The following is a 23,825-nucleotide window of genomic DNA, read 5'->3' on the forward strand; positions in this document are numbered from 1 at the left end:
GTAAATGTTTGTTGTAAATGCACTAATCCTAAGTAATTTTCCTTTACAGATACCTGATACTTTGACATTGTATTGCATCTTTACCACAAAGGGTACTGTGCTTTGTGTTGTTCTTTAACTACTTTTGAATTCTAGCATCTTTTTTGGGAGAACAAAAAATATTAACTGAAAAACAAAGTTGGCAATTGCTTTGAATCAGCCCTGAGTAGTGTCTGCAGGTGTTCCCCTCAGGCTGCATACAAGCCCCAACATAAAATGCTTTGTCACCAGTGAAGGTACATGTCTTTTTGAGGTATAGTATTTAGGTAAAGTATAGTCAAAGTCTGACTTATTCTGTCTGGCTATATAAAACACATCACTATGTACTAAAATCTTAAAATGTACTTTGTTTGTCCTGTGATTTGTGAGATTTTATGGAGTATGACATGTTGGAGTTATGTCTTGCAAACAGCAGTTTATCCAACTACCCAGTACTTCAGTGCACTATTTATGGAAATAATGTGGGTTGCCAGGTATATTTGTTGCTCAGGTTTGGGTCTCTGTACAGTAACAATTTTCGCAATCTCTCTGTGATGCCAAGACTTTGGGATACTGCACACAGTGTGCAACTCTACAATCTTCTTGGCTCTTGGTCAGGAAAAAAAGCAAACGCATGTGTTTCCCTCATGTCAAACTATTCACTTAAAAAAATAAAATAAAATCATAATTTAGATTTTTAGACATTGCATTTTTTAAAATTTAATTAAATTTTCCAACAAAACTCTTTTTTTGTTGTTCTTTTCATTCAGCAGCTCAATATGAGCATGACAAATTCTAATTCAGACACTTAAAGTACCATCTCTTATGTTGCTAATCTTATTTCATACCACACACACACTTTAACTTTGCATACAGCTTCACAGTCTCACTGTGCTGTTTTGTGTGTGTTTTGAGATACAACATGCAAATGTTGCCGCCCCTGGAGGAATTCAAAAGGGAAGTTCATTATTCTAACCAATATCTAATATTCCTCTGGCTGGATTTCACATTGGGGCTCTGCATTACTGTTCAAGTGACAGGCGTTGACTCTCCCAGGGATGGATGGGCTTTATTTCTCCAAGTTTCATCCTTATTTATTGTAATCAAACTGCACTCAGACTGATGGCTTGTGATAAAGAACTGTCAGCTCTGTTGGAGGCGTAAGCACACCCTCTCAGGATCTGTGGCCTGTCTCATTAGATCCGTGACACATCACATCACACCAATAACCTATCAAATAGAGCTTACAGGGTTTTTAATGTTTACAGTCAGGTTATCTACTTGCAAAGGGAAGGGAAACTTGAACTAAATCATCAATGTTTTATCAATTCAGATTTATGAATTTTTCAGCAGCCGAGGAGTTCTTCAAATGCAAGCCAAGTCAACTTAGGAGAGACTTGCTGAGAGCTGTGTTTGTAGGCTGCTTGACATGCAGTCAGTCTCCTTCACGTGCATCAAACTCTCCTCCTCCTCTGTTTTTTGTACAAACACTGCTCACTTTCTGTGGGTTTCTCCAGTTTCTAAACCTTATTCGACATTCCTTGCCATTTTGCTATAACTGTAACACTTGCACTCAAACTGCCTTGTTCAGTTATTTATTTGGGGATTTCTGTTCAGATCTGATCATCTCTGCATTTCTTAGTTTGCAGATTTCAATCAAAAGCAAAAAGAATTTGCATCATCTCTGCTTCAGCTGTAGTTATGGTGAAGTGCCATAAGTTCTTGCTGTTGACATGTAGTATTTGTTTTGAACATTACCTTCAATCCTTGAGAGTTTTGTGTGTTTTGTTTTCCATTTCTTGTCGTGCATCAGTCTTTTATCTTGAGTTCCAGCCCAGCCCCTGTTCTGCAGTCCAGTCTCTCTGCTTTTTACTCTCCACTGCAGAACCGCCTTGAGCAGCTGAAAGCAGGCTAGCTCCTCAGGGACGGTCTGCTGTGTACAGGATGGATGACTGGCTGGCAAGCTTCATGTGTGGATGTACAGATGACGAGATCTGGAAGTGTGGAAATAAAAATACTGGCTTCTTGCAGGATCAGAAAGAAAAAAATACCATGAATTAAAAAGGAACTGGCATATACATTTTTATACATATATATTTTCTTGTTAAGTTGCCAAGTAATCATGCTACTGCCTCCAGCTGATTTGTTTGAGATTTTTTCCCAAGTTGTCTTATAATAAAATAATAATTTGGTCGTTCAGAGACAAATGAAACTTGTTACAAAAAGAGGGGGAATATATAAAACATAGGCCCTCTTGTGCCATATATTCATCAATAATGCCATGGTTGCATGGTACTGACCTTAACCAGATGAGCTACTGGAATTCAATTCTGAAACAGTAGAAAATAATGTCCAACTTTCACATTGATCAGAACAAAGTGCTGACAAACATAATGGCGATGCAACAAAAATAACTAACAAACAACTAAGTCTTCTGTCAGGACTGCCAACAGTTTTAAATAATACACTTTTAGGGATTGTTTGCAAATATGCAATGCAAATTAATTATTTAACACCAACACCGAGCCACCTGGCAGGCATTTATAATCTAAATCCGGCTCTCACTTGGTCCTCAAATGCCAGAATGTAGCAGTGTGTGGAGACACTCAGCCACAAGGGGCGGCTGTGGTCAGGACGTAGAGCTTATCAGAAGGTCGGTGGTTCGATCCCACCTGTCTGTTCCATCAGTGTGTGAATGCACGTGAATGTTATTTCCATTCTGATGAGCAGTTGGCTCCTTAGCCTCTGCCATCAGTGTATAAATGTGTGTGAATGGGTGAATGTGACGTTTCAGTTTAGATTTAGGTTGAGGATCTTTTGATCCATATCCTCCGGCAGTGTTCTTTTGATTGTTTCTTTACTCTTGTGGTGCGGCTTACAGGTTCTGTAAGATCACTTCTTGAAACTTAATTTTCTTTTTTTAAAGCCTTTTTTTAATGTTTAACTTATTCTTTTCTCCATTTACGATGTCTTATCTGTATTTTTTATTTTATTTAATCTCATTTCATTGTATTGTAGTTTGATTTTGAGGTTAAGTTTGTAAAGTTTTACTGTTATTTATTATTAGATTCAAATACAGCAATCCGATCATATGGAAGATCCTTGCATTAAGAAAGAAGTGAGGGCACAACTACTTCTTTATCTCCATTACTATTGAGATTAAAATAAGCCAAAAATAAAGTCTGACCTGCTGGGTAGGTCTGCAGAATCTTCACTGCTGAAGGAATAACGGAGCTGGAAGGGTTGTGATGACCAATGAAAATGGGTGTCACCTACCACCTAGTTATTAGTCAAGTCTTTGTGGGTTAAGTTAATTGGCTGATGCCAGAAAACTTTGTTATTTTTCTTTTGGTGGACCTTTTTATGTTGTTCCTTGCCTTATAAGCACAACCAAGCAGCCTCTGAGCAGTTGCCAGTACTGGTGAATGCATTGCTGCAGGGACTGTAAACATGTGACTACTCAAACAACTACTCCAACAGAGAATGCCAGACACTCTTGATCTGAACCTTGAGTATAGATAGTGTTTGTGTATCTGCATACATATTCAGAGCTTATGGCTTTGTCATGGGTTCCAGGTCTGCCATCTCAATTGGTATGCTGTTAGTTCCGATACTGAAAACCACCCCCAGGATTTGCTGCTTTTCACTGTTTTATGTAATTGTAAATTAAATATCTTTTTGGTTTGGGACAGTGGGTCGGACAAAACAAGTTATTTGAAGATCTGACCTTCTCTGGGAAACTGGCGAATAAATGATCAATAAAAAATAACTATTGCAGTCCTCAGAGAGAAGTGGAGAGTGGAAGCTCTTAGGCATTTTCTTGCCAGTTGCTGGCCTGCTGGCCTCCTAGAAAGCTCTCCCATGATCTAGATTGTGCCCTTGGCGAAAAAAAACTTGAACGTAGTACATTAATGTGCTTATCTGGCTGCAACACTGTGACATGGGTTTTCCATATCTGGGCAGACAGAGGTCCACACAGACTTGACTGGCTGTGTCTTTGGTGAGTGAAGTCTCTCTGGACCGCAGCTGAGCTCCTCTTCCTCACTGTCAGTTAAAAAGGCCATCTGTAAGACTTACTCGAGCTAGGGGAGGACCCGCCAGGCTCCTGATTAAAGTGATGAGCTGTAAAATCAAGAGGGAGAGGGGAGACAGCCGGCTGCTGCCTGCTACACTGAGCTTCATCTTGTCTGCTGGGAGTTGAACCTTCTCGCTCTACCTGTTTCCTCCTGTCACTGTAAATGGGTTTGTTTATGTCTACAAGCCAAAGACTACTGTACGGTGGAGACTGTTGGGGTGCACTGCTTTAGTTCTGCTACCGTCATAATGTTAATCCATCATTATTAGTGGACTGTTGGGACATGATCACACATTTGTTTTCTTTGGTTTGAAGAATTTTTGTAATTTAGGTTTCCATCAGCCAATTATGTTTTAAAGTAGTTAAAATGTATCTCATTCTCATTTTCAGCCTAGCCCGTATGCACTTGAATAAGAGTCTGCTTTAGTTTGTTTGCTGCCTGTTTCGAGTGGAACTCATTATTATAATTTGTTGGTATTGATCACAGCAGTGAAGAGACTGTATTAAGCACTTATATGAGGAGCGATAGCTGCAGTTTAAATGGTATTGAATTATGTGGAATCGACTTGTTGACCTTGAAGCATAACACACAGCTTCTTTTTCTCACTGGTCTGTCAGGTGACAGTAAAAAAACAAAAACAGACTTGAAATATGACAGTATCTTCACATCATCTGTCTCTGCAGATTTGAAAGAGTGATCTAATGAATCTGGGGGCTGGGGGAAGTGGCACTCTATCGACTGGGCTGTTGTAGAGGGAGCACTAAGTGTGAGGGTAGGCAGGCCACTTTCACCCTGGGGAGTTTTAAAAGCCCTGTGCTTAGACTCCTCTCCCCTGGACGTGCAGACACGTTTCCCCCTACGTGCATGTTCATGTACTCACAAAAAGGCTTACATTCCTATTCATTGTCCTTGAAACAGCAGAGAGTTGTTGTCTATCTGATGGAACAAAAAACCTTTGTGTGATGTTTCATGCAAAAATATACCCATTATTCTCTAGTTCTATACCCATTCGTCCTTGCTGGAATTTAGTTTTGGTAGTGGGCATGGACCTGAGGAAATGAATCTTGTCGTCTACAGTCATACTAGCAGCTCTGTAAGGCTGTACTCTAGGGACAGTGTTGCTTTGAGCTAAATGATATTGTTCAGAGACATTGCTAACAATCTTATATTAAGCAAATGTAATGTTTACAATTTAAACAGTCTAAATTAAACTTGCTTATTAACACTAAACACAAAGTACATCTCAGGCTGATGGCAATGTCATAGTTGTTATTTCAGTCTGGATCAAAGTGGAGAACCCATCAACCAACCAACAGACTGATGTTGCCATCTATAGGGCCATCCAACTAGCGTTGCTAATAATAAAAACATTGCATTGCAGTTATCCAAAGCATACCATGTTTTCTTATTTTCCAGGCAGCCGTTGGGTTTATTAATTTTTAGTATGTTACCATGAAATCAGTATATGTTGATTTCTAACTTGCATAAGATATACCAATATCTGAAGTTGCCTTACTACTTTGTGAAAGTTGATGCAATAGAGAAAAGAATAGAGGGGGGAAAAAAACAAAAACCCTGTTGTCTGATCTTTTGAAAGTCAGTTGCCATGTGGTGTCCTTGAACACAGTAATGTGTTTCTGTTCACACCGACATCATCATCGGACAATAATTGGCTTTTATTGTATCTGTAGGTTTCTTTTCATTGCATGTTGACATGAATGGAAACCACTGTCTCTGTGGAAATAAGGAAATCGATATTAAAATCCATCTTAGTCTGGATTTAATACAAAACATAAAAAAGATGTCATGGTAGAACGAACAAACAAACAAAGCCACCTTTTATGACAAGACAAAAGCTTTTCTTGGCACAGATGTGATGCTAACCCCATTTTCTTTGAATTCTCCGCTTGTCACTCAAATTACTAAACTAAACTCTAACCCAAAGAAACCATGTGTAAATAATTCTGTTGTTGAAGATGCAAAAGCTGTAACTGTCAAAAGTTACATATCACACTGCAGTTTTGGCCATTGCTATCATTAAAAATAACACAGCAACGTTCCAAAAAAAACAAACAAAAAAACAAAACAAAACATCAGATTGGGTGAGAAATAAATCCTCAAGGTTAGCCAGAGTTATTTTGAAGAGAAGCTGAAGGCGGAGAAACTATGACCTAAATCCAAAACATCCATCAAGTTACAAAACGACTTAGACCTACTGTAACCTACTTAACATGGCAATAAAGGATTAATAATGACATTTGGCTTTGCTGGCTAAACTGTTGGTTTGTTAATAACCTGTCTAATCATCTGACTGTTTGTGTTTTGCCCCGTCGGACATGTTGCAATGTTGCTGTTTTTCCAGACCTCAGCAGTTACATTGGTGAGGAAATGTTATCATAACTGATAGAAATAATTGCCAACAGTACATATGTAAGTCTGAAATTGCAATAAACTAGAATTATGCTTTAAAAGCAAACTGCAGAAGGGTGGGCAAGAGCTCTGTCCAGAAGTACTGTCACTGACCACCTTCATATTAACACACCCACCCGTACTCTTAGATCGTCTTCTTCTTCTATTCACCTCACTGTACCTCCTGCTCGTTTGACCACCATGGGCTTCAGAGCCTTCAGCCGCTCTGCCCCTCGTCTCTGGAACTCTCTTCCAGACATCCGCAACATTGACTCACTTTCCATTTTTAAATCCCGCCTGAAAAAGCATCTTTTGGTGATCACTCTTACTCACTATTTGTTTCCCGTTATGTACCCTGATTTTATGCACTGTAATTATAGTTGTTAATTTTATCGATTATTGCTGTACTGTTTCATTGTTGTCTGAGGTGACCTTGAGTGTTAAGAAAGGCGCCTAAAAATAAAAGGTAGTAGTAGTATTAAGTAGCTGGATTTACCATGGACAAAATCTTTATTTTTTGCAATAGGAGGTAAACCCTGTTATGCAAAGTTTATTGACTAAGCATCAATTTACGTGCAGTAATTTGATCTAAGAAGCACCGTGGAGAGGTGCCGTCGCTAGTGTGTGCATCCCATGTACAAATGCTTAGACCATGTCACAGCAGGCCTGGGTTCGAGTCTAACCCACGGCCCTTTACTGCATGTCATCCCTCTCTTTCTCTCCCACATTTCCTTTCAAATTTCTTTAAAAAACACAAAAAAAGCACAGTGACATCAACGTGTGATATCTATAAGATATATTTTCAAGTGTGATGGTCTTATTTTGTGTTTCACCATGTGTGATTAGCTAGTATGTTGCTTGCATGTTTGGCAAGTGCACATGGTGGAGGACAGACGGCACATTGCCTGTGAAAAGAGTTTACACAAGCTCATGATTTCTTTCCATTTTACTTTATTCCTTCAGATGTTGGGAGAGCAGTTCACGCCCCGGCACACATCACAGAGAAAGTGGTACAGCTGTTCAGGAGTAAAAGTGAGTTTACCTTCTTGGCCTCCATCCAGCAGAAGTCCTCCACATCAGGAGTCATATTCTCCATCCACGAGTCAGAACACAGGTAATCCATCCGTAATCCTCTTCATTTTGGCCTGCAGCTCCTTTTCTCCACAACTTTACTTCCATGGGTTATAGAGCGCGGTCGTTTTAAATTAAACCCAGAGATGAATTCTCATCTCACTCATAGCTGTTTGCGGATTGCTGTTGATGAGGTGTAGTAAAGTAAAGATCAGTGTGAGATTACTCCACTGCCAGCGTAAATCAGCAAGTGAAGGGGAGGGCAAGTCAGCGGGTGGAATAATTCAGCGTTTCCTCCTGTATGCTCAGGGCAGAAAGATAACCTTCCATGTATTGTGTCTGTAAGATAAATGTGGAGTACTAAGCAATACTAAGCATGCTGATAATGTTATATTTTATCGTAGAATGCTGCATAAACAGACATACAGCATCTCTGACTGTGGCTGTTGCTCTGAAAAATGGCCTTGTAACTGAACTACAAGAATACAGAAACGGGTACACGTCTCTCAGTAATAATTTGAATATTTTAATCTCTTCTTGACTGTTTCAAGGAGTCTTATTGAATTTGTTGCAATGGACTGAATTTTGCTGCAGAATGCGATAAATGTAAGACATCAGCGAGTGGCAGCAGTGAGCTCACCCCTGGCCCCCTGAGAGACTGTACAACTGTGAGTTGTTTTTAAAGGACAGGCAACATTGATTTTCCTCCACTCTTCTGAAGGTAAAAGCCTTCATTTCTGTAAAACATGCAGTCAAAGTGAGCATGCTAGGGAGTGTGTATATGTGTTTGCTGTGAGTCAAGACAAAGGTAAAATCATACACAATGGGAGAGTGAAGTAGAGAGTCCCTCAACTGATGGAAAGAGCCTGAGAGAAGAATGTCCTCTAAAATGTAGTAAACAAAGCAACCATTTACTCTGCACCAAAAAAATGCTGCAGGTTTGATACGTGTGTCTCAGCGTTTTTAACATCAGACAAAAACTAAACTATTTTAAAATTTTCAAAGTTAAAGCTATAATACTTCAAAAAAAAGTAGCTTCAACATGGAATATCTTCATGAAAAATGAAAATTAAATGAATTCAGATCAAATGGTAAAACAAATGCGAACCTTTTAGAACCTTTTACTGCAGACTTTTAATTGTAAGCAATTATTAGCAAAGAACATAGATGTGAAAACTTATTTTTTCTATTGTTTGTGTCTATGTGCATGCCTCTGCATTGATTTTTCTTACTATTAACACCTACTTGTATGATCCACCCTCGAAGAGAAATGAGTTTGCTCCTGCTGTGCTTTTAAGGTGACCCTGAGAGTTGCTTTTGAGTCCCAGGTCCCCGTGTGTGTGTGTCTCTCTCTCTCTCTTCTCTCTCTCATGTTACCTGCAGGCATAATTGCTGCACAGTGGGCTGGCCAAACAACAGCGAGGCTAAATGGAGCCAGCTGACTGTACTGTCCTCCTCCTTCAGACACATACAACATGCAGCATGTAGCTCAGAGAAGTGCTCAAACTAAGCAAAAGTTGCATTATAGGCACTCAGCCAGATATACTGATTCCAAAGTCAGACTAAGACAAGAGATAATTCTGTACTTACCCCTAGCAGTATGCAGCCATACACACACACTGGGTTTATACTAGTTCTGAGCAATAAGTTCTCTAACCAATACCGCAAAATACATTTGTCATTGACTGTTTTCTGATCTGCCACTGCTACAGTTAAGGTGGATTTAGGCATAAAAACTACTTGCTTAAATTTAGAGAATAATTGTGGTCATGCTAAAAAGAAACCTATGTTTGTTTGGTGTGTACAATTGTCTCGCAGGTCAAAGTCAGATTTGTTGAACTGTCTGTTCACAGTGAGATCTGTGGATTGTCCAGAGGAACATTTACAAGTGAATATTTTGACATTTATTTCCTTTTAAGTATAACCGAATAAACCTCCAGTCAGATATCTGATCTTTAATTTTTCTTCATATACTGTGTATTGTTGAGTGTCATAAAGGAGATATTGGGATGCAAATCTAGTCCAGCCAAGCCAAACTCAGCAGGCTGAAGTTATTTTGAGACAAGCTGTTGTGTGAGTCAGACTGCCACACTGCGAATCTAATTAAATTTGGTGAGATGGACAGAGCCTTGACTGGCTTGGTGCAGACCTGTGCTCCATTGTGACCAAAGATTTGTTCTCAACCTCTGAATCCTCTCTGAAGGCCCTATTAGAGCCCTCGGCTGATGCCCCTTCTTTCCCATTATAAAACAGGCCTCCCATTCAGCCGGCTAACAGAGCACTAGCTCTACCACACGGCCAAATCCAATCATACATTCCTTCTCTGTCCCTTCTTCTTCATCTTTCTCACAGCACAATCAAACAATCCCCTTTTCCCTCCCATCTCCTCTGCTAGCTCTGCCTTCCCAATATATTATAATATCCTTCTCTCCTCCCTCCTCTATTCTTCGTCTCTCCTCATCCTCAAAGTGAAAACGTCTTTTGAATGCAAGCATTTCTCAGTACCCGCTTCAAAAGTGGAGGAAACTTTTTTTTTTTTTTTCCTTCTTGTGCCCTGCACTGGGGAATTAGAGAGAAGGTTTGTTGCTGCTCCACTAAGCTGAATAGAACAAAAGGAGCCTATTTCTGCCTAGCCAGCAGTTTTCTGGGTCCCAGAAACACACTCATTGTCAGCAAGTGGCACTAGCTCTGTTATGAACTAACTCAAAGCTGCTGCTCTTCCCACCTGAGCACTCAAACACCAAAGATCCTCAGCCAGCTCTTCCAGCTGCTCTGTTCATCTGCGTGCCCTGTCACTCTACAGGTCGGTCTCTTCCACCATGCCTCAGTTCATAAACACTTACAGGTTCTTCTTTTTTAAGGAAACATGTTGTGCTGAAGTCATCATGTGGTGGGAATTGAAAACGCATGCAAAGAATGGAGTAGCAGGACTTTTTAAATGACGCTGGTAAACATTTGGGAATGTTGAGTAAGCATGGATAAGTTGGATGCAGTAAATACTTCCCCCAGTGTAACATTATATTTATCTTTTATTTTATATTTATTTTATTTTAACAGTTAGTTGAACATGAGCACAAGAACAACAAATGTGTCTTTGGCTGTTAAATTAGTAAGTTTAACAGTCAAAATGGATTTATAAAAATCTTTGTCATCCTGTCATTCAGGCATCCTTAACACCTCACAGAAGAAAAAAACAAACGCACTGGAGGGAAGGCAATCTTCTAAGTTAATTTAAAATAAACATGATCTACTCCAGTGAAAAGCAGGTGGCACAACCCATGTTAAACCAAAGATTGGGCAGGATGTCTTCATCCCTTGCTTGCTGACTAGAGTGCTGCTGACCACTCAGTGGTGCCACTCATAGAGCCATATGTTCTGCCATCTTGATTTAACATCTTTCCACTAAAGATGTGTTTGTGGGTTTTTTTTATTTTTTATCTTACATTGATTTTGTTTCCTGTCAGATAAATTGCTGAAGATTACATAGGGGTCTCTAGACCCTTTTTACTGGGGCACAGCACATGGATACAGGAGCACATGCCCCAGTAAAATTCTCAAGACCCCTTGGCGTCGTTTTTGGACATGTAGAGCTTCACTGTCAAGTCTGCAACGTCCGGTCAAGAGAGCAATAATATACATGCGACGTCCGGTGTCAACAAAATAAAACTATTGGTTTATGTGAAAAGGCACTTCGTTAAAGGGGCATTATGTAGTTTCCAGCGGCCACTAGCGGTGCGTTTTTAAGATTGCAACCAGGCGTGGGCTTGTACGCGTGCTCGCTTGAACTCATGAGCGAGCAGAATCCGAAACACAACCCTGCAATAAATGCAGGAACAGGCTGTGGCTTTTCACTCAGACATGTTCAGGCTCTGTTACTTCAACGTTACCATCTCAGAGGCGGATCGACACCAGCGCCTTACCTTTCATTCAGCGCAGTGAGACACCAGCATATTGGCACAGTACTCCCGAAAAAAGGCAAAGTGAGAGCCGCTATAGACAGGTAGGGAGCCAGCTTCACACAACATGCTGGAAACTCAGATAAACTCCCACTACAACGTTGCAGTAATATTCTTATCAGCTTGATGTTGAACTAATCCATGCTCGTTACATGATAAAGTTGCACTGCATTTAGCCAACGTGCTACATCGTTAGCTCGCCTGCTGCTTTCAGTAACTGTCTTTACTATCTGTGTATCTGTCACCGGAGGCTCAGCAATTTCAGCACAGCTACATGTTTTGGATGATGATGAAACTGTTAATGTTAGTGAGCTGGACTGAACTTTATAGCAGTTAGACCGCAGTAAGTAAATTTACTGTAGTGTTAGTGGATGACTCTTCCTCTGGGTTGTATATTATATGGGTCATGTTAGTTATAGCGACTGAGAGGTGGAGAAGCTGTATACCTGAGTAAAAGGCAACAAATCTAAATTGAACGTTACGAAGCAAACAGCGGCGGGTCCGAGCTACTGTAGCGTTAGCTGGCTGCTCGTGGCTGCATCACTATGGGATAGTAAACAAATCGCTCCACATTAGCTTTTTACCATTACATCATTTTGCAGCCTTTGACATAACAGTGGTACAGAGGAAAGTAACATGGGTTGCATTAGTTGATGAAGTAATGTGAAAGCGATATAACTTTGCACCGGACAAAATTAGCAACTGCTCAGAGTTAGCCGGCAAGCTAACACTGTCTAACTTGAGCCAACTGAAGCACAAAATCAAAATATATTTTACATGCTTTGTAGTACTATTAGTTGTCCAATAGGATGAAAGCCAACTCTGGGTCTGTTTTTATACCCAAAACAAAGCGGAGGTTTCTCCATGATTCAAAAGCCCTGGCGATGTGGATCTGTGTTCTCGTCCGAAGTCGATCCGATTCACATTAGGCCTGACGAGCTTCAGCAGATAAAACTTTTTTTTTGTTTTTTATCCTTATGTGGAGTTTGTGTTGGAGTCTGTGTTGTGCTGGGAGCAGGTCGTTTCTTAGTGTTAGCAGACTCCATGTCGTAAGTTGCAGTGTCGTCGTTGCTGAGTGCAAGTCAGCAGACAAAGTGAGAGCGTCGGGAGTCAGTCATTTGGATTTTGCGGGAAATCAGACCCGGAGCCTTCAAATAGGAATACTTGCCTTCAGAGTTAATAGTCAAACCTGGCAAGTGGATAATTTTAATGTCAGATTACAACCCCTTCACACACAGGCAATAAAAAAAGGATTCATTTTAGTAGAAAAATTACATATAACCCCTTTAACGATATGAAACGTTGCAAAAAAAAATTGTCAATGCGACTGTGTTCAACCTTGATGAGGACTAAGAGGGACTATCCTTCTGTGCAGAAGATGAGAAAATAACTCAATGAGAGTGACTTTTGGGAACAGCAGTCAGGTAAAATTGTGTTCTCTTCTCTGAAAGTCCGATGTGAGCAGCACGTGTAGCTGCAGTGCATCTCTCTCTCTGTCTGGCTTGCTAACCCAGCTGGGCACTTCTTCTTTTCGGTCTGTTTTTGTCTTGGTTTCTTGCCAGACTGTGAACAATATTAGAGTGAATTACAACTATTTATTACGTTTGATAAATGCTGATGTGCAACGATGTTTATAAACTGCAGCACAGAAAAGAGTACCACGCCGCCCTTGAACATGCGCTCATACGCATGTATGCGTGCATGAAATGAAACTTGCGCATCTGGCTGAGCGGTGCTACAGTCTGCAGTTGGACCTTAATGTTGCTGCTGGAAGGCAATAGTGTAACAGGTCCAGACATGGATGTGAGGGCACTCCTCATAGGCCCACATCATTTTAAAAGAAGACAGTGATTATCTGTCTTTTAGTGAAGTTCTAGTTACAACTCTGGACTAATGCAAGATGGAAAGCAGTGGGTTCACATTGGATATTAAAATGTTGATTAGCAGGGCAGACTGGGCAATATGGATGTACATCTGTAAGTAAACATCACATACTCAGTCATGTCATAGTATAAATAGTATTTTCCTTTTGAAAATGTAATAAAGAACTTGAATGGACTTGAAGCAGCTGATAACATTAATATCTTAAGTATGGATATCTGTAATTTACAGGGGCTATACTGAAGTTTGTCTGAGTAGATGCTGGATCATAAGCCAGAACAAGCGCAGCTGTTCCAATTCCAGTACTAGCATAGACCCAGTCCAGACGTTTTTAGAAGGTCACACAGACCGAGATGAAATACAGGCAGCCTCAGCCAATCAAAGCACAGCCAGAGGTCTACAGGCAGCTCGGATACAAGCGGAGGTACATTCAAATCAGCAGTGGCATTTTCTAGAAGTTGCCATTCGGGCTTATTATAGAGACAGACTTTTTTTAAAGGAAAGGTAGTAGTGAGAGCAATGCAGTGTCAGGTGTGACTGTGCAGCAATGGCAAATTGTTTACATGGCTCACAAGTCAGGTATGAAGGACCCATAGCAGAATTTTTCTCAGCTGGTGATAAGTGTGTGTGTGGGCATGCTCCGGTCAAAGCCCTTTCTAACATGAAAGTGCCATTATTAATTGGCTAAGCAAGGGACGTTGGCGAGGCACATACTGTGCCCCAGTAGAGCACTTTGTCTAGCAGCCCTGGAAGATTACCTTCCTTTGCGAGTTTGTATGTTCAACATTCTTCCCAGAAACAAGTATCAGTATTATTAGTAGCTTTAAAAATATGTTGTACATTTAGTCCACAAACATTCAGGCATTCCTGAATCTACAGTCCTGGGGTCTCATTTATATATGGTGTGTACATACAAAACGGGTCTGGAAACGTGTGTATGCCACTTCCCAAGCAAAGGTTGTGATCTATAAAATAAAAAAACTTGACGGTCTTCCACGCAAACGGTGAACCATGCACATGCACATAAAGAGGAGAAAAGAAAACCGGCGACTCACATGGCAGAAGGATGAAACGGTTTGGAATGAATAGGCCTACTAATGTGGTAATTAAATGGAAATATTAACTGAGTATTATAGGCTTAAGGCCTTTCTGAATAAACAAACACCGGTTTGATTTGATTTTCCTGAAGTGCACAATAAAACACAATTTAAGATAATTTGCAGTGCAAACAAAAAAGAACCAGATTGAGGAAAATAAACACAAAAAGGATATGTTTCTACAAAAGAACGAAGTTTACTCGGGAATCATTAATTAATCCTTGCATGCTTATTCTCATGAATAAGGTGAACAAGAGGACATATTTGGATGCAGTTTTCAATGCGTCAGTTGAGCAAATACCAGTGCATGGTTTCATTTAGTCTATTATCACATGTTCGTTGCCTTATTGAGCCTTTATTCTCTCGAACGCTGTGCGCCAGCATGTGATGCGCTGCTTGTAAAAACACGTTATGGAAAATATAACACTATTTTATTAAGTAAATCTTTAAGCTTATGTCATTTAGCCTACAACATGTCATATTTCTTTTAACTCCTCGGCAGCCTCTTAAGTAAGTGGAGTGTTTGTATAGCCTAAATAAATGTTTAAACATAAGCCAAATTTGACTCCAAATTAGTACCAAATATGTCCCTTCCTGAAGATTGTTGAAAAGGGGGTGGAGCTCCAGTACCCCCTTTCCTCCAGTGCACAAGCGTTGCGCCAAAGTGCATTTCTTTTACCCACCAAACGGCATGCTTCAGCATCACCAAAAGGAACGTCAGTGTCACACTAGGTTAAATTTCGTTTTGTAGCTTTTCTGTCAGAATTTGCCTCCTTTTCTTCATGCAGTCAGTACATATTAATATTAATGAGGGGCGTTTCACTGATGATTCATAGGCAACTATGGGCATTTGAAGGGTTGGACATGGAGCTCCCTCACATGCACCACATTTCAAGATGATTGTGATTTATAAAGGGGTCATTACTTTGAAGTGTGTGTGTGTGTGTGTGTACACGCTGTTTTTATAAGTCTGAATATTTTTTGGCGTACGCCATTAATGGCTTTTGGGCACACAGACACTTTTAATGAGGATTCTACGCACAGTTTTATAAATGAGACCCCTGGCAAGTAAATGTTATCATAATACATGGGTCTCCTTTTTGGATTCCATCAGTCCCTATTAAAAGAAATCTTGTTAGTCTGACAAATTAACACACAGCATCTGGTTCTAACATATACTCTTTACAATAACCTTGGAAAACAGGTGGGATGACATATTGCTAAGTACTATGACCCTTATTTGCCAAAATTGCATTTGGCAATTTAGTTTAACATTCCTTGGCAGATGATCTGAAAATTCCTGAAATGGAGAAAAAGGATTTTTTTTTTGATGCTGTGCCAGGCTGCCATGGTGATTTGCTAGCTGTCTCTCTGTTTACTTAATGCTTAAACCTGATCTGCAAAATTTTGCAAAATTAGGTTTGCCATCAGATTTGTGTTCGAATAGAAACCTGGAAACCTGCAGGCAGCTCTGCTTCTTTTTTATTTGTATGTGCCAATAGTGTAAGACCAAAAGTCACCAAAACTGGCAGATGGGCAGAGGTGGGTAGAGTAGCCCAAAACTGTGCTCAAGTAAAAGTACTGTTACTTTGCAAAAACAAGTACTTGAGTAGAAGTAAAAGAGGTCATGAAACTAACTACTTGTGTAAGATTACAAAAGTATTTACTAAAAAAAATATTTTGAGTTGTAAGTAACTTAAGAAATAACATTTTTTTTCCCCCTACCCTTTATTTGATGTGGATTTACATTTATTCATTTAGCTGACGCTTTTATCCAAAGCGACTTACAATTGCTATTCATGTCAGAGGTCGCACGCCTCTGGAGCAACGAGGGGTTAAGTGTCTTGCTCAGGGACACAATGGTGGATGGGTCACGGTGGGGGATTGAACCTGGGTCTCTCACACCAAAGGCAGCCGTCTTCCAATCGTCTCAATATACACACCTTCATTCACTCACCTCAACCTATGCACACACACACACAAACACACAGTACAAACAAAACTAACACATTAACCATCTCTAATCCCCCCCATACCATCCCTACTGAATGATCTATCGTGTCCCCTCCCCCCCTTCCACGCAAGAAATTCAGTAACTTGAAGAGCTTCTGACCGGGACCTTATGGTCTTTTCCTTAATCAAATGTCTAATTCTGTATACAAATCTTAAGTGAATGGATCGGTGATTACGATTTTTTTTGAAGCTTGGTTAATATTATTCCAAATAGTTTCCCAAGCTATTTTAAGGGAAATGAAGCTATGACCTTTTTGCCAAGTTGTTTGAATTGCAATTGGTTTATAGGAACTATGCATTATTTGAGAACACACCTGTATTATCATCATGATTAGTGGATGCAGAGTCGTGCTCCTGTGAGCACCTATTCCCCTTCTTGCAGCCATCAAAACTTAAACTGAAAAAGAAAAATAACATCAAAAAATTATGCTTACTTGCTCGATTTTAATGAAAGGATAGGCTACTTAGAATAATATAAGTAGGCTAATATATCTGGGCCATACATGTCCACATCAATGTAATAATTAGGCCTACTAATATTTATTTAACTTCAAGAGAATATTTCCCATGTTTCCCATCTCCTTTTATAGCCTGGCCTACTAATTAGTGTCCAGACCAAAAAAATAAAATAATAATAATCAAAGAAAACTTTCTAAGGGAAGTAAACAAAACATCCAGATATCGAGCTTAGGGGCAGCCAAACAACAACGAAAGGAAAGGGCATTAGCCTACTTAGTAGGTTCACTGATGTCCTGAGGGAGGGAACTGATCTTCTCTGACCAAACTGCCCCATCGTCCGAGCCCAGCAAAAGGTCCAGATTGGGGCTGTTCGCAAATTTTCCTGCCTCCTCTGCACTTTTGAACAGCATAACTTCTTTTCCGATGGTTGCCTTGGGAGTTGCTGGATGTAGTAGAAAATTGGCGATGGCCTTTTATGCCAGCCTGTTGCGGATCTCATTGAAGGCCTTCCTTCTGTGTGCCGTGTGTTTTGCTGTAATCCGCGAAGAAACGCAGCTCTTTACCCTCATACATGATTGGTTTCCCCCGTCGGGCTTCTCTCAGTATCACCTCTCTAGTACTGTATCGCAGACATTGAAAGATCATAATTCGGGGATGGCCAGTATGATTTCCGCTGTATAGTCTGTGGCCATGTTCTAGATCAAGTGGCCTATCCTTGAGAGCAGGTATCCTTAGCAAGAGAGGGGTTGAAAGAAACTGCAGTACATTACTGCCCTCTGCTCCTTTCTTCAGTCCGCTAATTCGAACATTGTTCTGCCGTGCCCGGTCCTCCTGCTCCACCAGCTTCAGTGTGAGTCTCTCAATTTGGCTATGGCATAGATCCGGTGAGGCCTTTTGGTTCTTTTGAAAGTGTACGTAGTTATAGAAATGCACTGCTTAAGCTTTATCATTTTCTTTAGTCTGTTCTTTCACTGCGTTCAGACTGGTAGAGAGAGCCGACAGTTCTGATCTAAGTGTGGAAATACCTTCCGAGATGTCGGACTTCAATTCCGTTCGTAAATTCCGGATCTCTCCTTGCAATGTTTCAGTAAAAGAAGCCGATTGTTCACTCACGGCAGTCTGAATAACCTCAACAATATCTTCAAGCTTTGTCGGAGTGCGGCCTAAGCGCAGCATTATTCAAAGGCAAACAGCACGGACCATATGAGTGTAATGTTTGTTGGTAAATCAGCAGTCCTTAAATCCGCCAATCGACTTTCCAACAGGTTCTATATTATGACCTCTTCCTTATCCGCTGTTTCTTTTTAATGCATAATTTTTATATCCAGATTTATTGGCTGTTTGAAAGAGTTGAAGGCGCTCAGTGGCGTGTTGCCATTGTCACCCTACCATCAACCCCATAGATTTTTTTTAGACTTTTTGTCAATTTTCTCAAATTTAAATTTTGGCAACTCATCAGAAACCGTTGAGCCAATTGTTCCAAAACTTTGGCAGGATAATCTATGGACTTGATAGATTGATCTAAAGCAGGGGTGGCCAAACATTTTTAATTGTACAGGTCAAAAAAGACCTTTCGGGACAAATTCTGACAGTTTAGTAATCTATCATTGTAGGCAGGGTCTAAAATTAACTATTTTCACTGTCTGCCACAGTGGCAGGCAATTATTGTTGTTTGTCTGACACTTTTGAAATGTTTGTGCTAAATGAAGGAATAACATTCAGCTCATTTAGGCTTCATTCAATGTGAATTATGTTGTCATTCAATGTTCAATATAATTAGACAAAAAGCATGTAGATTAAAGTATAAATAGACAAAAGTATCACAGTTTCGCATGTGATGTCATTGCCAGAAGTTGTGAGAAGGTGTGTGGAAATGTCTTTTTAGTGGCACAGTCAGTAAATCACCTTCTCTGGGGAAACAAAGGTCCAGGATTTGAATCATCAGGTGGCCAACCTGGTAATTCATGCACGTGGTGTGTTTTAATGTGCTCATTAAGAAACTGCTTGGTCAGGTAACTGATCAACAGAGCATCAGTCTATAGTGATGACCACAATAATTTACTTCAAAGACAATCAACAGTTTTGCTTCTTTTCAATTAAATAAGAAACAAGCGTCAAAATGCTCACAATCTGCTTACACCCCTGTTTTTTTTCTTCCTATGAGGAAATCTGTCTTCCAATGTGTGGGGGGTAAAAATGGGTCTTTATATGCAAACCTGGTGATTGCCATTGTGTGAAGCCATCTGCGGTTTCCTCTAGGTAGCTCAGCAAGATCATGACTTACCCTTGGTGGTTATGGTTGTGAGTTTGAGCCCTGGGTGATGCAGAATAAACATGCTAGGCATTGTGATGTGTGGATTAGAAACACATGACATCAAATTTTTAATGATGATTTTGGTCTGCACAGTTCTGCTGATGGACCCTCCTGTATTTATTTGTCTTCCTTCTCTTCCTTTGTTCATCTTCCTCCTCTTCCTTCTCAAAATTCTTGGCCCAGACTCACTGCTGTGCTGCAGCTATAATTACAGCCTTTGTTCTGTAAGTTATGTTCTACTGAGCTTTGCCCTTAATCATTCTTGCTGGAGTGTGCAAACCTTGGCAAAGGTGGATATAATTGCATACCTGTTAATAGAACAGATAACAGTACTGGAAACTGGAGTGTTTTTTGTCCACTGTTAAAGCTGTAGTAAATGATTGTTTTGCCTCTTAGAGGCTAAAGAATTCAACAAGAACGTGACAAATCCACAGCTGTTACATATCACGATCTGTGGTACATGGCACTCAGAGTTGTCTGTGTCCACTTAATGAGTGTAAGTCCATTATTAACTGATTTTAACTCTGGTTTGGTTTCCACCAACTTCTGACAAAAATATTAAGCTGCTGGATGTTCCACTTTTTTAACCTGCTAGTGGTTCTTGCTGCTGTGAGGAACGATGTTGTTGAGTCGTGAGACTGAACCATTTACATGGGCTGTAAAACCATAGTTGTGAGCTAAAAGCGGCTAAAAAGTGCCATAGAGCTTTCAAATTCCCTGCAGTCATCCATTGTTGATTTGGAAAATATTGATTAGTAGAGCCTTAAGAAGGAAGTTAAATATCAATAACTGGTTAGCTGTACCACATATGTCAGAGGAAAAATTGGTAGATTAGGCTTGACAGGAGAACCTGGATCATTCAGATACAATTTGCAAACAGAACATGAGGCACCCATACTGGGCCACATGAAGCGCTTACATCCTGAAATATAATTTTGACATCAACTGTCTGTCAGTTTCTGCCTCTATTTCTGTGAGGTTACCGTCAAAAACAAAACACAACATTGAGCAGTGCAGCTCTACATCTGCTGAAGAAGGCCATAGGCAAGGAACCCTGGAGAACATCATGCCCACAGGAAAGAAATTATTTGCACAGTAATGGCTCTGCTTTTTCACTTTCAACAAAAAGGCAATCTTAGACTCTACCTGCCTCACACTTCCCAGAAACCTCCGCTGTGTTGTTAGTTTGAATGACAGTATCTCCCCGACGCCCCTGACACAGCCAGACCCCCCTCTACCTGTCCAACAGTCATCAGACCCCAGAGACCTTCTCTAACCTCTTGGCTGCCCCCCTCCTTCTCATAAAGGAAAGAGCACAAAAAATCTGGATCTATTTTTGAGTTTTATACTGAATAATGCCAGGAACAATATCCCTATATCAAAATACCTTTCACCTGAAGATTGGCATCAGGTGATACTGTTGGGTTCTGAGATTGGTTTTATTTACTCATTTACACCCTGTAAACCAGTGATTCTACCTTCTGTGGCCTGCACATTAGCTGTTTAAACTGACTGTGTCACTGCACTGATGGACCTCATCCCCAAGAACCAGAGGTGGTCTGCCTCACACCGTGCTTTGCTGATGTCACTCTGCACACACTCCAAACTGTGAATATTAGAACCGATTTCTTCCTGCTCGTCACATCCCGTTGATCTATATATCTCAAGCTGGGCTCAGTTGTTAAAGTTACAGCTACTGTATCTGCCATCACCCTCTAACGTGGTGAGACCATCTGCAATATCCAGAAACTTCCATCAAGGGTGGTTTTCACGTGACCGCTGAAGCACAATTCCTCACAACCAATCCCGGTCACATTTTCCAGGTCAGTAACTGAAGGCATTGGCGCATTTTCCATTGTAGTATCTGGTTTACCTCCTTTTCCTCCCATTCTACGGACAAGCTCCAGAGTGTTGACCTCCCTATTGAGCAGATAATTGGCTGTCAGCTGCCCTCCATAAAAAAGCTGCATGACACCGGGGGTGAAGAAAAAGGACAGGATGATATACAGCTAGCCTTGCACTCTTGGGCAGGCATTCATTTTCAAAACTTTTCTCTTACAGATGATGCCAGAGCATTTTGATGAATTCTTGTCACCTCAACAGCTTCTTCATAGAGCTGTCACCAGTCTCCATCTCAGGAAAGTCCACCTGCTACCTTGCCACTGTGGCTGTTTATTTATTACTCAGCAGTTTGAAGCACCATCTCTAATGCTCTCAGCACACTTATAATACCCTGAAGACGATGGAAAGTATTAGCATTAGAATTCTTCCTATGTCCCACATTATGAATTATGAATATAGATATATTGTCACTGGTGATAAGTCATCTTAAATACTGTATTTCTGTTGCTATGACTTTAGAACAGCGGTGTCCAAACTTTTTAGGCAACACACCCCCTTCTACATCTTGACTGGGTTGCTGCACCCCCAAACCTCCTTTCTCTCTAGGTTTGCCTATATAATATAATAAGGTGTGTGTTTTGTGTGCGTGTGTATTTAACTTTTATTTGCTCAATGTCCCGCCCACAGCCCTATCTGATTGGTTACATGTTGTGAATAATAGCCTATATATCAACACTTTGCTCCAGTGAGCAGCGGAGCTGTGTGTTGAAGAGAATGCAGATATTACTGAAGGGGCAATAAACCTCTAAATATGATGATCTGTTTTTGTGATGATGAGCAGCGCATAGTCTCCGTTACACCAGTGAACACGCCTGAAGTCACAGCCACAGGGTTTCACTCGGTGTGACCCTCTTGAAAGTGACTGCTTTTAAATCAGTCGCTCTCCCCTTACTCATCACTGCCCTTAGACACAGCATGCATCTGTCTTCTTTTCACTGCAACTCTGCATCGCGATGTAACGTTAAATATTTATTACATTAAAAAGTAACAGTGGCAGAAAAACCTTTTCTCATACTGTGATGGTTAAACTTTGCAGTCAATCCACAGTTCACCTGCGTGCCAAACCGTGCGGAGGGAGGTGGAGGGGTTTTTCATGACAAAAAAATAATACGTTTCAAAACATTGCCCCTCTCCATATGAGGATTTGTAAGTACAGTGCGGGTGGCTCAGCCTGAAAGAGAGAGGGGGGGGGGGGTAAAGAGGTGTGTGAGTAGCAATTTCCTGTGACCTAACTATTAATAATAATATTTTTAATTTTTAATAAATTTTACAAAGGAAAGTTTTCAGTTCAGGTTTTTATTTCATGAAAAATTCCAGAAAAAAATAATTGTATTTATTACACTACTACACCACCATTACATTTTTCCTGTCGCGCACCCCTTAGAGGCAACTCACGCACCCCTAGGGTTGCACGCACCACACTTTAATTGCTGCTTTAGAACATAGCTGCTAGATTAGCTCTGCTTAGTTTATATCACAATAACATTGACATGTGTCCTTGAGCAAGACCACTAAACCCCTAGTTGCTCCAGATGCATGCAACCTCTGACTTATATAGCAATTGTAAGTTGCTTTGGATTAAAGCGTCAGCTAAATGAATAAATGTTAATGTTAACGTGCCTCCTAAAGTATCTTTGCTACCTGTCAAGAACAATATTCATCTTGATATCCTGCCATTTTCTCAGGTAAACCTAAATTCTTTTAGATTGATCTTAACAGCTGCTGACTGTAAATATATATATTTAACAGACTCTCAGAATCAAATCAATATTCTCCTCTAACTGTCCACCAAAAAGAGAATAAGCAGATTAGGTGATTGAGCAATTTGGTAGTTGGAACACTTGGAAGTAAATTTTCAGAATATATTAATTCTAATTCGGTCACCTGGACTTCTTAGTTGACACTGGTATGGACACTTTATGGACAGAAAAAATGTATATTCACATAGGATTTGCTATAGTTGTGATGCAGAAAATCTCCTTTTTACCTGCAAAGTCCCCATTATCTGTAGAAATGGGTCAAAAAGTTGTGGAGCAACTCTTTACATTTCCTGTTATGATATTCCATTCCATTCACTTGCGATTCTTTTGTCCAAAGTGACTTACAAAGTGCATTCAAACTAAGGAGCAAGGACTTCATATCATCCAAAATTGAGAGTGTATTCCTTGTAAACAAAGTAAAAGCATGTTCACTGATACAGTCCTGCAGCTGAAGATGGGCAGTGACTCTGCTGTCCTGACTTCAGTGGGGAGCTTCCTCCACCACTGTGGAGCCAGAGCCAGAGAATATGAGATATGTTTAATATGGAGTCATATAGTCTTAGTCACAGAGATTTGCTTTTCATTGTCGTGTGGTTTACTAGAAATGAGAAGGAAAACTAAAGCTGTGTCCCAGTTTAGGGGTTTTCCATATACTTAGACAGAATGCATCATAATTGGCCAAGAAACCTTTTCCTTTTGAAGGGATGCCCCCTGTGCAACTTTTTTGTCCAAATTTGGAGGACACAAACGGTGTTCCCTTTGCAGTGCTCCATATCCTGTTATCCTGTGTGGTGGCCATTGTTTAACGGAGTGATTAGGTGATCCTGATCAGTTCATACAGTTATAAATGGAACCTGCCTAAATTCAAA

At 40.3% G+C, this 23,825-nt stretch overlaps 1 protein-coding gene across 3 annotated transcripts in view; it reads left to right on the forward strand.

Moving 5' to 3' along the window:
• The window catches only part of LOC119890330 (protein kinase C-binding protein NELL1-like), a 284,276-nt gene that overhangs the window by 33,125 nt on the left and 227,326 nt on the right, over nt 1-23,825 (forward strand). For all 3 annotated transcript variants that reach the window (XM_038701547.1, XM_038701548.1, XM_038701546.1), the window contains exon 3: nt 7,467-7,617. In XM_038701547.1, the coding sequence (XP_038557475.1) occupies nt 7,467-7,617 (151 nt within the window). The remainder of the gene's footprint in view (nt 1-7,466; nt 7,618-23,825) is intronic.

The sequence above is a fragment of the Micropterus salmoides genome, unplaced genomic scaffold (genome assembly GCF_014851395.1).
Source record: "Micropterus salmoides isolate LMB-PRFRI ecotype aquatic unplaced genomic scaffold, ASM1485139v1 Ms_hic_scaffold_6, whole genome shotgun sequence".
In the NCBI taxonomy this organism is placed as follows: domain Eukaryota; kingdom Metazoa; phylum Chordata; class Actinopteri; order Centrarchiformes; family Centrarchidae; genus Micropterus; species Micropterus salmoides.